The sequence below is a fragment of the Camelina sativa genome, chromosome 7 (genome assembly GCF_030686135.1).
Source record: "Camelina sativa cultivar CO46 ecotype springtype chromosome 7, ASM3068613v1".
In the NCBI taxonomy this organism is placed as follows: domain Eukaryota; kingdom Viridiplantae; phylum Streptophyta; class Magnoliopsida; order Brassicales; family Brassicaceae; genus Camelina; species Camelina sativa.
Window position 1 is genome coordinate 7028906 of NC_141886.1, and position 11957 is coordinate 7040862.

At 33.6% G+C, this 11957-nt stretch overlaps 1 protein-coding gene and 1 pseudogene across 2 annotated transcripts; one reads left to right on the forward strand and one right to left on the reverse strand.

Moving 5' to 3' along the window:
- Positions 1 to 4596: 4596 nt before the first annotated feature.
- On the forward strand, positions 4597 to 7698 carry LOC104700596 (laccase-2). Its single transcript, XM_087459166.1, has 6 exons — positions 4597 to 4938; positions 5042 to 5193; positions 5284 to 5528; positions 5920 to 6048; positions 6135 to 7094; positions 7263 to 7698. Exons 1-6 carry the CDS (start codon positions 4798 to 4800, stop codon positions 7391 to 7393), a joined length of 1758 nt encoding a protein of 585 aa, XP_087315292.1. The 5' UTR covers positions 4597 to 4797; the 3' UTR covers positions 7394 to 7698.
- An 857-nt stretch (positions 7699 to 8555) lies between these two features.
- LOC147940980 (small polypeptide DEVIL 13 pseudogene) lies at positions 8556 to 9354 on the reverse strand (annotated as a pseudogene). Its single transcript, XR_015562238.1, has one exon. The product of XR_015562238.1 is annotated as a small polypeptide DEVIL 13 pseudogene (transcript).
- Between the last annotated feature and the right edge of the window lie 2603 nt (positions 9355 to 11957).

Sequence of the window (11957 nt, forward strand, 5' to 3'; positions counted from 1 at the left end):
GCATCGACCGACGCATGCTCGACATTTCACGAAAACTCTAATTGCATTGACTGAAGCCTCCATATGGCATCGACCGATGTTTTAAGGTCAAATCGCGTCGTCCTCGCATTGCATCAACCGACACACAAGGTGCATCGATCGACGCACATGTCGAGCATCGTTTTTCCCCGAAGCTTCTCACCGGATCTTCGTTCCTAAACCATCAAAACTCGATTCCAAGCCACAAGTAAGTTTCACAAAGCCCCAAATAACGTTCTAACAAACTAAACAACATAGAAACAAACAGATCATAGAAATTTCAAGCTTAGATAAGCCATGGTCATGTACTCACCTTTGCCAACAAGATTCTGAACCTAAAACAAGAAGATCTACACTTCTAGGAAGCTCCTACAACGATCCCAGCTACAGATCTCTACACGAACAACCTCAAATCTCCCAAAAACCTCAAGAACAGCAAGAACTCCTTTTCTTTCTTTCTTTTATCTCAAAACAGCCAAACTCGTCTAATGACGACAAAACTCGACGTAAGGTTTTTCCTAACCCCAAAACACAGTGTTTAACTTAAGTCGAAACGCACAAACCGACATTGCATCGACCGATGCACATAGTGCATCAATCGATGCATCCCCTAAACCGGGATTCCGGTTCGTGGATGTTACAAGATTATATATGATTAACTTTTTTAAAATGAAATTCTTTTAATTTAGATTAGAAATCAAGCACAATTATAATAATTCAATATATCTAAAATAATTCTAAAAAGTATTATGCGGCGTAGCGCGGGTCTAACCTATTAATAATAAACTTAAAAGAAAGAAAAATCCAAATCAAGCGTTATGATAATGTTAACCTCAAACAATCTGAACACTTGAAAATAAAATTTGTTTTTGGTGATAATATATACCTACTACTATTTTGTAGATGGGTTTTCATTAATTCTTTCCTGATAATTTGTGTTGATCAATGTTGATTTGCTAAAGATGTTAAATGAACATTTAAAACACACAAAGCCAATAATATGAAACATTATAAGAAAATATATTTTTAAATATAATCGGGAAAGATCGAAATTCAAACAAAGCTCTAGAACATGTAGAAAACATAGTAAAGTAGTTCATTCATTCAAAAACAAAGTAGTGATCATCTTTCTCATGATCAATTTCTCGTAAAATAAATAATTTCCAAATAAAGTAATGAGAATTTTTCACTAAAAACTCAAAAAAAAAAAAAGGATCTACATAAGCAAAGTAAAGTAATTCATCCATTCAAAAGCAAAAAGGTATGTAGTTATAACTAGAAAATGTTACTGGATACAAATAGAAATTCTGAAGAATGTAACAGTAAAGGAGAAGGGTTGAAGTTGGTAAACCTACAAGGCTACAACTAACGACCAACATTATTATGTTCTTTCTTACTTTCTTTACTTTTGTTAAAACCATGATTTCGATTCCTCATCATTTACCAATAGCACTTTAGCCTCACATAATATTATCTCTAGTTTATTAGATACTTTGTGCTGAACTTGTATTTTAAATTTCGAATTGGTAAGTAAATTAGCACACAGAGTCATGAGACGTGACAAAAAGCCAGAAATTATTTTATAGGCTTTATACTGTCATGATAACAAAGAAAAAAAAACTCCCCGAAACTTTTCTCCTATACAAGATAATTAAGGAACCCTTACCGCAGCTCTCCTTTGATGCTGGCGAAGAAAATCTTTGCCGGTGTCGGGATTTAATCTGAATTTCTCCTCTTTGTTTTCAATCTCGTAGTCTAACTTTCTTCTTCCGTTTGTTTAAGTTTTTGTTCCCCTTTTATCTCTCTTTAACCCTTCTCACCCACTTACCTCCTTTAGACGATTTTCAATCCAAAGAGGATAGTTGCCGGCCGGAGTCTCCTAACTCTGTACCACTTCAAAACTCTTTCTCGGAGATAAGATCAAGACCCAAACTTTGCCAGATCTGGATTTCTGTTTCACCAAGAGGAGATCTTAAACCAAGTTCCTTTGATGGAAGGAGTAGATCCGCTAGGACCATCAAATGCGCCTTGCCTGGTGGAGTTGTCGACGGCGCACGACGGTCTCCTCATTTTGGTATCGAATTCCTGTACCGGAGAACTTAAGCTCCTAGAGCCCCCTTCGGATGCATCAAGCCTCGCTTTAAACCCCCAATCACCTTCTCTCCCCTCAATGGAGATGCTTGAGCCCCTGAATCAGACATCCACTAAACCCCGCCGCTGCGTGAACCCTCCGATGCCCCCAACCGCGAAACTAGGTTTTCTGCTGTTGGGCCCAATCTTCCTCGGCCCGTTAAGGTTCTTGAGCCCGTTACCAAAAGATGGCTTCATCGATCTTCCTTTTCTGTTATCCAGGTTTGAGCGGAATTCAAATCTTTTCCATTCTAGTCATTATGTGTGTGGATTTATGGAACCATTTGTTCGAAGACTGCATTTGGAAGGTAAATAACCATTGTTGCTAGTTTGGCTAAGGAATTGTATAGGAAACCTGCTTTTAGATCGACATATTGATTCTACTCTTGAGGCTAGAAGCTTGTATGAACTCGGCATTATGATCCAGACCATATGGCGCTGTGATTACCGATGGTTCTTCAGGCCCCCTTATTCCTCACCCCGTATGCTTATCGAGACCTCTAAACTGCTTTGTATCAACTTGTTGAAGTGTCCTCCTAAAAACCTGAAGTTCAATGGCATTATGACCTCATCTCCATGGAGTGAGAGTTACCATTACAACTATCAGCGTTTTACACCAAAGCATAACATCTTCAGAACCACCACCACCACCTGGGTTATAACCCACCGAATCTCTGCGAAGGCAATGCTGTTGTTTCTGTCTCTCTCATCGGAGAGCTTGTTGGCCCTGATTCACCTCTCAACGTCACAAAGTCGTATGACCGTGACTACTTTGTCAGCTATCGGATTCTTCAATGTTGATCAATCTTGCTTCTTAGCGACTGCCTCACAGCTCTCTTGGATTATTGCTTGATGTTTTCTATCTTATTGTTTATGACTTTGGGGAAAGTCTATCTTTGTAATCTTTTTATCCTTTTGAACTCTGGAATTCCAATTCCTTTCTTTTGTACCGTTTCTATTTGAATGAATGGAAGTTTATGTTTGTCAAAAAAAAAATTATAGGCTTTATCTCAAAGTATAATTTGAAAAAAAAAATCAAAACTTGCTAAGAATTCAGTGTCTCGTTTATTTTTCTTGGTTATCGATTATTTTTTTCATCACTAAAATGACAACAATCTATTTCACATCATCTTGACACAAACTATGTACAAGTAATTCATTTGAAGTAATCAATTTTGAGCATCGTGTCCGAAATTGGGTTCACAAACTCTTGTCATCTATTAATGAATCATTTTAGCGAATCTTTTTTTTATTATTTCAATCAACGAGATATTTTAGTGAATCATATATGGCATAGTTTGTTTTTACTCTTTGCTTTTTTCTTTTTTTGCCTGCTATGTGCAAGACACGAATCCTAACTTACATGGCAAACATTCCTGATTAAGTTCGATGATTTTCATATAGTCAAATGATAAAAGGAAATGAAGTGAGTTATCTCACCAAATGAGATGCACCATCTTAATTCTAAAGTTACCAAATATCTAGAAAAAAGGAGATAAGACAGATAAACAGTAAATTTGCCAAGTGAAGCTGGATCCAACGATCGCTGTCTTATGTTGCTTGAAAGGAATGGATTAATCGGGTGAAGTGTCAAAAAGAGAGAGAGTCTTCCAAGTGACTGTGAAGATCCTTAGCTTAGATTCATTCAATAGTCTCTTTTTGTTGGAACATATGTTTTCAAACAACCAACGTACACGTCGCAGTCTATATAATCCTTGTTTTACTATAATAAATTAATTACTTGCTAATTACTTTTAAAAATATGGTATCACCGCGCATATAAGAAAAAGAAAATCTCTCTTCAAATTTTAATATCCGAAAAACAAAAAGTGAAATTGTCAATTTGGAAATTTTGTCTAAATATTTTCAATATTATATTTGAAACCTTTTTAAAAAGAAGTTAAGGAATGGTCTGAGTTTTTACATTAATCTCCGTATGTAGCAATAGAGTAGAGTAGTTCACTCACTGGTATTTCTAATCGGTTTACAACATAATAAAGTGATTTAGTAAATTTTGTAAGAGAATCGATCTCTAACTAAAACCTACATGATAACTCTTCCTCGAGTGAAAATCACTAGACCAAATAGTATTTGTTTTGTTTTTTATTTTTGTTGATAACAGATATGTAAAGTTCAATTTTTTCAACAATATGAACATCGAGTAATGAAATAGAGTGACAACATTACTGTTATATCGATCTTTAATCATACAATATGAATATTTTAGTCAACTTATTAATTTTCTTAAATAAATATGCATTCTTGATGTCTTTTAATTAATCATCACTTGTTTAGAAACATGAGTAAGTTTTTTAGTTTGTTGTCTCGATTATGTGTTCGTAACTAATATTTTAAGTAAATTAATCATTTTTATTGGTACAAAAGATTGTATGTAGAGCTATAACCATCATAGTTAAAGCACACAATTAGTTAACTTCGAATTCACTCGGATTGTCCAACAATTGGACCAACTATAACATCAACACTCTATTTTTCTTCTTTAAATTTTGTTACCAACCATTAAGCCTACCATTTGCCTCTCTACCTTATATATGCTCAACAATGTCCCTCTATTCACATACACCAACTTGAGAGCTTGACCAGAAAAAAAATATATCAAACAGAAAACTATTGATTATATATATATATATGAAAAAACTTTTCGTTCAATATTCAAACATATACATGGCTACGTGTGTTTTGCATTATCTTCTTGTGGCATTTCTGATTGCCATTAGTTACAACATCGATGCAGCATCCGCAGGAATCACGCGGCACTACCAGTTCGATGTAATTATAAATTAGTCTCATATATGAGACTAAATATGTACTTAATTACTAAATATTCTCTATTTTTCTGTTTGATACAAATTATAGTTTTGCTCTCCGACAGATTCAACTGAAAAACATCACAAGGTTGTGCAAGACAAAAACAATCGTGACGGTCAATGGAAAATTTCCAGGGCCTAAGGTTACTGCAAGAGAAGGAGATAATCTACAGATCAAAGTTGTTAATCATGTATCCAATAACATCTCTATCCACTGGTAAACTACGTACTACTTGCTTGTAGTGATATTACAATTTCAACTCGAATTTAATTTCTTTGATTTAACAGTTTTAATGTATATATGTAGGCATGGTATCCGGCAGCTAAGGAGCGGATGGGCGGATGGACCATCATATGTGACACAATGTCCAATTCGGACCGGACAAAGTTATGTTTACAACTTCACGGTGACCGGACAAAGAGGAACCTTGTGGTGGCATGCACATATTCAATGGATGAGAGCCACCGTGCATGGACCCTTGATCATTCTCCCTAAACTCCATCAGTCTTACCCGTTTCCCAAACCCTACAAACAAGTCCCTATAATCTTTGGTAATATATTTTTGGGCCATCAATGTTTAATGGTTTTTAGATTTTGGATTTTGGTTTTTATTTTTTTATTTTTGCAGAAAGAAAAAAGAGAAAATATCTAAATGGATCATTGAAAAAAAAAGTGAGAAACAAAAATATTTGGCTTTTAGTTTCTGAGTGAAAGTTGGTGAAAAACTCCAAAAATCAGATTCCTTATTTTTTCTAAGACTACTTTCACAAAAAACTTGATTAGGTAAAATATGAGTTCTAGAATAACTAAATCCAAAATCTTGTTCTAAAAACCGAAAACAATCAAAGCCTTAATCTTTTTAAGAAATATATGACAGATCAAAAATATTGAACAAATGATTTTTTTTTTTAATTTTTTTTTTTAATTTTAACTTGTCTATAGGTGAATGGTTTAATGCTGATCCTCAAGCAGTGCTACAACAAGCTCTTCAGACGGGTGGAGGTCCTAATGCCTCTGATGCTCATACTTTTAATGGACTTCCCGGCCCATTATACAATTGCTCTACAAAAGGTAATCATCATCATCCTTTCTGTTTTTTATGTCAATGTCCAAACCAAGACGCCATTTTATGTTTTGTAACACTTGATACTTTTTAGACACATACAAACTGATGGTGAAACCTGGAAAGACGTATCTACTACGACTGATTAATGCTGCACTCAATGACGAACTCTTCTTTACAATAGCCAATCATACCTTGACGGTTGTTGAAGCTGATGCTAGCTACGTTAAACCATTCCAAACCAACATCGTGCTTCTTGGTCCGGGCCAAACCACCAACGTACTACTCAAAACGAAACCTAGTAATCCAAATGCTACCTTCTACATGTTGGCAAGACCATACTTCACGGGCCAAGGAACAATTGACAATACAACCGTTGCGGGGATTCTCCAATACGAGCCTCATTCGAAATCTTCTAAGAACCTTTCTATTATTAAACCATCTCTCCCTCCTATCAATAGTACAAGCTACGCCGCAAATTTCACAAAAATGTTTAGAAGTTTGGCGAGTTCTACATTTCCGGCTAACGTGCCAAAAAGCGTGGACAAGAAGTATTTCTTTACCGTCGGTTTAGGAACCAACCCTTGTCCTAAAAACCAAACATGCCAAGGACCAACGAATACGACGAAATTCGCAGCATCTATCAACAACGTGTCTTTCATCTTACCAAACAAGACTTCCCTACTACAATCATACTTCACTGGCAAGTCTAAGAGTGTTTTCATGACTGATTTCCCAAGTGCCCCTATTTTCCCATTTAATTACACGGGTACGCCACCAAACAACACAATGGTCTCAAGAGGGACCAAAGTTGTGGTCTTGAAGTACAACACAACTGTTGAATTGGTGTTACAGGGCACTAGCATCTTGGGTATTGAGGCCCACCCTATACATCTTCATGGCTTCAACTTTTATGTGGTGGGTCAAGGCTTCGGAAATTTTAATCCGGCCAGTGATCCAAAACAGTACAACCTAGTCGATCCCGTCGAACGAAACACCATCAATGTTCCTTCCGGTGGTTGGGTCGCCATCCGCTTCCTTGCCGATAATCCCGGTAAAAATTTATGAATACACTATATATATTTTTGTTAATAACATGTATTATATTATATGCTTTTGAATTTAGTTGGTAACACAAGGAAATGACTAATTTCGAAATTTGATGGTTAATTGCATCCTCAAATTGTGTGTTTACTGATATATTATTGTTTGATGGTGATAGGTGTGTGGCTGATGCATTGCCACATCGAGATACATTTGAGTTGGGGTCTGACCATGGCTTGGGTGGTTTTGGACGGTGACCTTCCAAATCAGAAGCTCCTTCCTCCACCTTCAGATTATCCTAAATGTTGACCCTGACTGATCCAATGCCCCTGCCAGTGCCACGTCACTTTTTCTCTTTGATGATATATTCCATTCAAAGTAATATGTGTTTCCCTTTTTTTTTTCTTTTCCTGTTTAGTATTTTTGTGTGTTTCAATTGTAATCACCTGAGGGTTCTGAGTATTTCTATTTTTGTTTCCCCCTTTTTTTCTTGTAAGAAGAGTGAGTGACCTGAAGAACTATAGTCGCGGTAATAATTTTCTATGTACGATACTTTGACGCAAAATAAATAACTGTAAAGTTTAGTATCAACGAAAAAGGCATATTAGCACAAATCTGCAATGCTCGTGATTTATTTTTTTAATTAAACATAACGTTTTTGTCTATGATAATGACAAAAGATGGATGGAGTCGTTGAAAAACTTTTCATTGGATTCTCACTAGAATATTATTCCAAACTTTTCCCCTTAATAAAGTGAAAAGATAGATTTCATTTCATGGCACTAATGCCGACTAGTTCTTAAGTAGATACATAACTGTTAATTTATAGGAGTACATAATATAGTAATTTATCCTAAGTTTGTACATAATATAATTTAGAGATACGTATATTGATATTAACGAGTTTTTCATTTGCCAAGAGGGAATCTTTCTTCCATCAACGAGACAAAAACTCAGAAAGCAAACAGAAAAATACTGCCACCAAATACTGCCATAAAATGCAAAAAGGAATAGAATAATATTAATTAAAAAAGCTAAGAAAAAACAAAATTCGAGTAGAGTTCCAGACATTATTGGTGTTTGCAAGATCTACAGCATCATATGCCATTATTTTGATAATATTCTTATCATCATTATCATATTGACATTAACTTGACTCCATTATCGTCTCGTAATCAAGAATAAGTTAAAAGAAAAGCTTCAGATCTTTGACTAGATGATATGAATCATGAATCCATTTTTAAAATGATTAAGATATCAAATACAAGTTAGGAGTATTATTTATTTATAATAAATAAAAAAAACATTAGATTGGAGAGACTGAGTTTGTTAAATTGTTTCAATGCTTTTCGAAGAGACCTTGAAAATGACTTTTCAGTGTAAAATCCTAACAAAAACACTGTACTTCATGATACACTAATTAATCTTCATGATATTATATTTCTATATTTTAAATAAAAAACATCAATAATTCTTAGCATAATCTAAAATACTTGCATCAATGATACATATACACACATGTCTATGATTGTGTGTATATATGTAGCATATGCAAGTCATATCATTGAAAATAGAGCATAGAAACCCTAAGTTGTAAACAAAATCTCTTCTTACAATGTACTTGTATGGAAACCCTTAATAATATCAAACTGATCTAATTACAAGGAAAAAAAAAAGAAAAAAAAGAAGAAGAAGAAGATCTAATTAAGAATCTCCATGTTTGTGCCAACAAACAAGCATAGCCACACACCTTCTCATGATGTAAAACCTCGCCTTCTGTTCTTTAGCCAAGCTGCTATATTTCTGAGTGATGGAAGAGGATGATGAAGAAGAAGATCTTCTCTCTTTTCTTGAGAAGCTTCTGGAGATTGAAGAGGAAGAAGAAGAGGAAGAGGAGGAAGAAGGGATAGAGCATTTAGTAGATGAACTCCTTACGAATATTGGAGACTTTGTGGAGGAAGCACTTGTTGAGAAGCTTCTAGAAAACTTTGACTTAGAGGAAGAAGAAGAAGAAGCTGTTGTCTCTTTCTTCGACAGCTTCCACTTCTCCTCCATCAATAAATGTATGCTTCTGCAGAGAGATTCGGATTCAGATTCAGATGAATGGAGTCTTTAAGTGTATTTCTTTTGTATTTGATTGTAAGTTTGTGGTGACTGAACTCGAAGAAGAGAATGATTCAGAGAGAGAGAGAGAAGCAGAGGAAGTGAGAGTGTCTCTTTGCTTATTATATATGGTGCTTCTTTAGTAATACTTCTAAATAAATCAATTGAGATAACAACGATGGCAAAAATAATCACTGGAAAAATAATTTTTTTGTTATTATAGTTTAATATTTTAATTAGCTCGTCATGAGGTATGAACATTTTTCCATCGAGTTAGGAACTATTTAGTGTCCCACTTGTATTTAAATTATCTAGATTTCTTATGTCTTATAGAACTATTTTGGTCCAACTATGATTAAAGATTCTGCCCAAAAAAAAAAACTATGATTAAAGATCAGTATAATTAGTCTGATTAGCTTGTAAATTAATACCTCGTTACTATATATATATATTGAAACGTTGAACAAATTAAGTGGTTTCCGAAAAGTAAAATTTGTGGTTTTCAAAAAGTTCTTTATCCTAGAAAATTAAATCTCAAAAGGTGGTGTACTTAACATCTTTTTACACTATTTACGGTAACATCTATGATAATTCGTCACCTTTAATTTTTTTATTTTTTTTGTCAGCATCTTCTCTAGTTTAAGTAGTAAGGATATGTGTTTTGATAAAAAAATTATGATTAACAGTATCAATGAAAAAATTGTGAATACCTTACCATTTCCTTTTTATATGCGGCAAATGGCAATTAGTTTTTTTGGGGGTATACAGAATCCACAAGGTTTGGGGATGTGGGCTTTCTTACTTAGCGTTGACGATATAGTTAATGCTTTGATTAATGGAATTTGTATTAGCTAGATAGATTCCGACGTATGTATCTTTAAAGTGAATTATTTCATATCTAACGTGGCAAATTTGGATTGGTTGGATCTTCTAGAACTCAAGGTCTTATTCTTACTACCACCACAAGATCTACACATTGTCGAAATCCTCTTCTTGAGATCTGCCAATAATGTTGGAGGAACCAATGTCGTACGTTTATATGCATGTATAATGTATTACATAAATATTATTAGTAAGACATACATCTATCTCTATATAGTATAGATATATGCACAATTATAATCTTCATTTAAAGTCGTCACATGAGAGAGAGATCCCAACATGGAGCACGAGAAAATTTATCGGTATTGCTTTTCATATCAGTGTGTATATGTACGCATATGTTTCTTCTTATTAATTTATATGATTGAAATAATATGTATCTCCTATATATTATTGCCATAGTGGGACAGGAATCACAAGAAATAATGTGGAGGAGGAATATAATAGTTAAAAATATAATGGTCTAGGTCTAGCTAGTAGACTTAAAAGGGACTATTATGGATTTTACCACTTTTCATTCCAATTATTTTGATTCTGCCATTTTCTTCAAATATTTTAGATTTATCACTTTTAATCACTTCAAAATCTACACATTTATGATTTCGTTTTTGCTAGAAAACATTCTTCATAACAAATACTAAATCCTACAAAAAAAAAAGAACCAAAAAAACTCAAACATAATATGTAAAATTGTGTTTAAAATCTTGAAAATGGCAAATTCATAAGATTTTAGCTAAAATAGCAAAATCTACAAATGCCACTAAGAAAAGTCGCTTTTTCATAGTTAACTCCAGACTTCAAACTGTTGACAAAAAAAAAGAAAGTAGTAGAGTTAAAATTTCTTGAAATGAATCATACAAACGAGTATAGAAGATCCAATGGAGAAAATATTCCGGTGGGCAAGTTGGAATGATCGTGTCTTTTAGTAAAATACTCTCTTCATTTCAAAAGAAAAAGACTTATGTTTTAGGATTTTCACAAATTTTAAAAAATGATTTGCAAAATCAAATATAACTCCATTTTTAATTTAATACAAAATATGTATAAAATATACAAAAAATATTTTTTTATATATAGAAAATTGAAAATATTTATTTTTTTGAGGAGTTGTAGAATTTGTTAGCTATCCTTCTCTCGACTTTATTATCCTGATTAACTCTTGAATCTGTAATTTAGTATACAATTATCTGGAGTTTTAATTTGTCAACATATCATCCATATACTTGTGTCTTAAGATTAGAAAAAACAACTTGAAAAAAAAAAATCAGTTTCAGAAGAAATATATATATTCAACTAATTTTTTTTATAATAAAAATGTTGTGAATGGCTGAAAAAATCTAGCAGCAAAACAATAATATTTCATAATTTATACAAGAGTTCTCAGCCGTCAAAGAACAAAAAATATGAGAAAAAACAAGTAAACTTATATCTGTCTTTTTCATCGCAACAATATTGCGTCGGCGGTGAGAGTCAAGTTTGAGGCAGAGTATAAAGACTCATCAAACAAAGGTGATAATGAACATTAGAACTCGTTGCGGCGTTGTTATGAATTCTAACAACATGAAGTTTTCGTGAATTCTAAATAAGTTCCTTATCATGGGTTTTCCAGTTGTTTTTGTCGGTACTAACAAAAATTTGATTTTGTTGAATTTTAGACTGATATTACCAAATCAAAAAATTCATCGCATTTTCATTGGTGAATGTTTTGGATTCCTTCAAAAAACTAAATCACCAATATTGGTTAGATTCCTATCAGATTTTTTTTGAGGAGTTGTAGAACTTATTATTATCCCTTTCTCGAGTTGAGGGATATAATCTGATATTGTAATTTGCCAATATATAACATATGGTTTTGTGTCTTAAAATTGAAAAAAGCAATTTGGAAAAA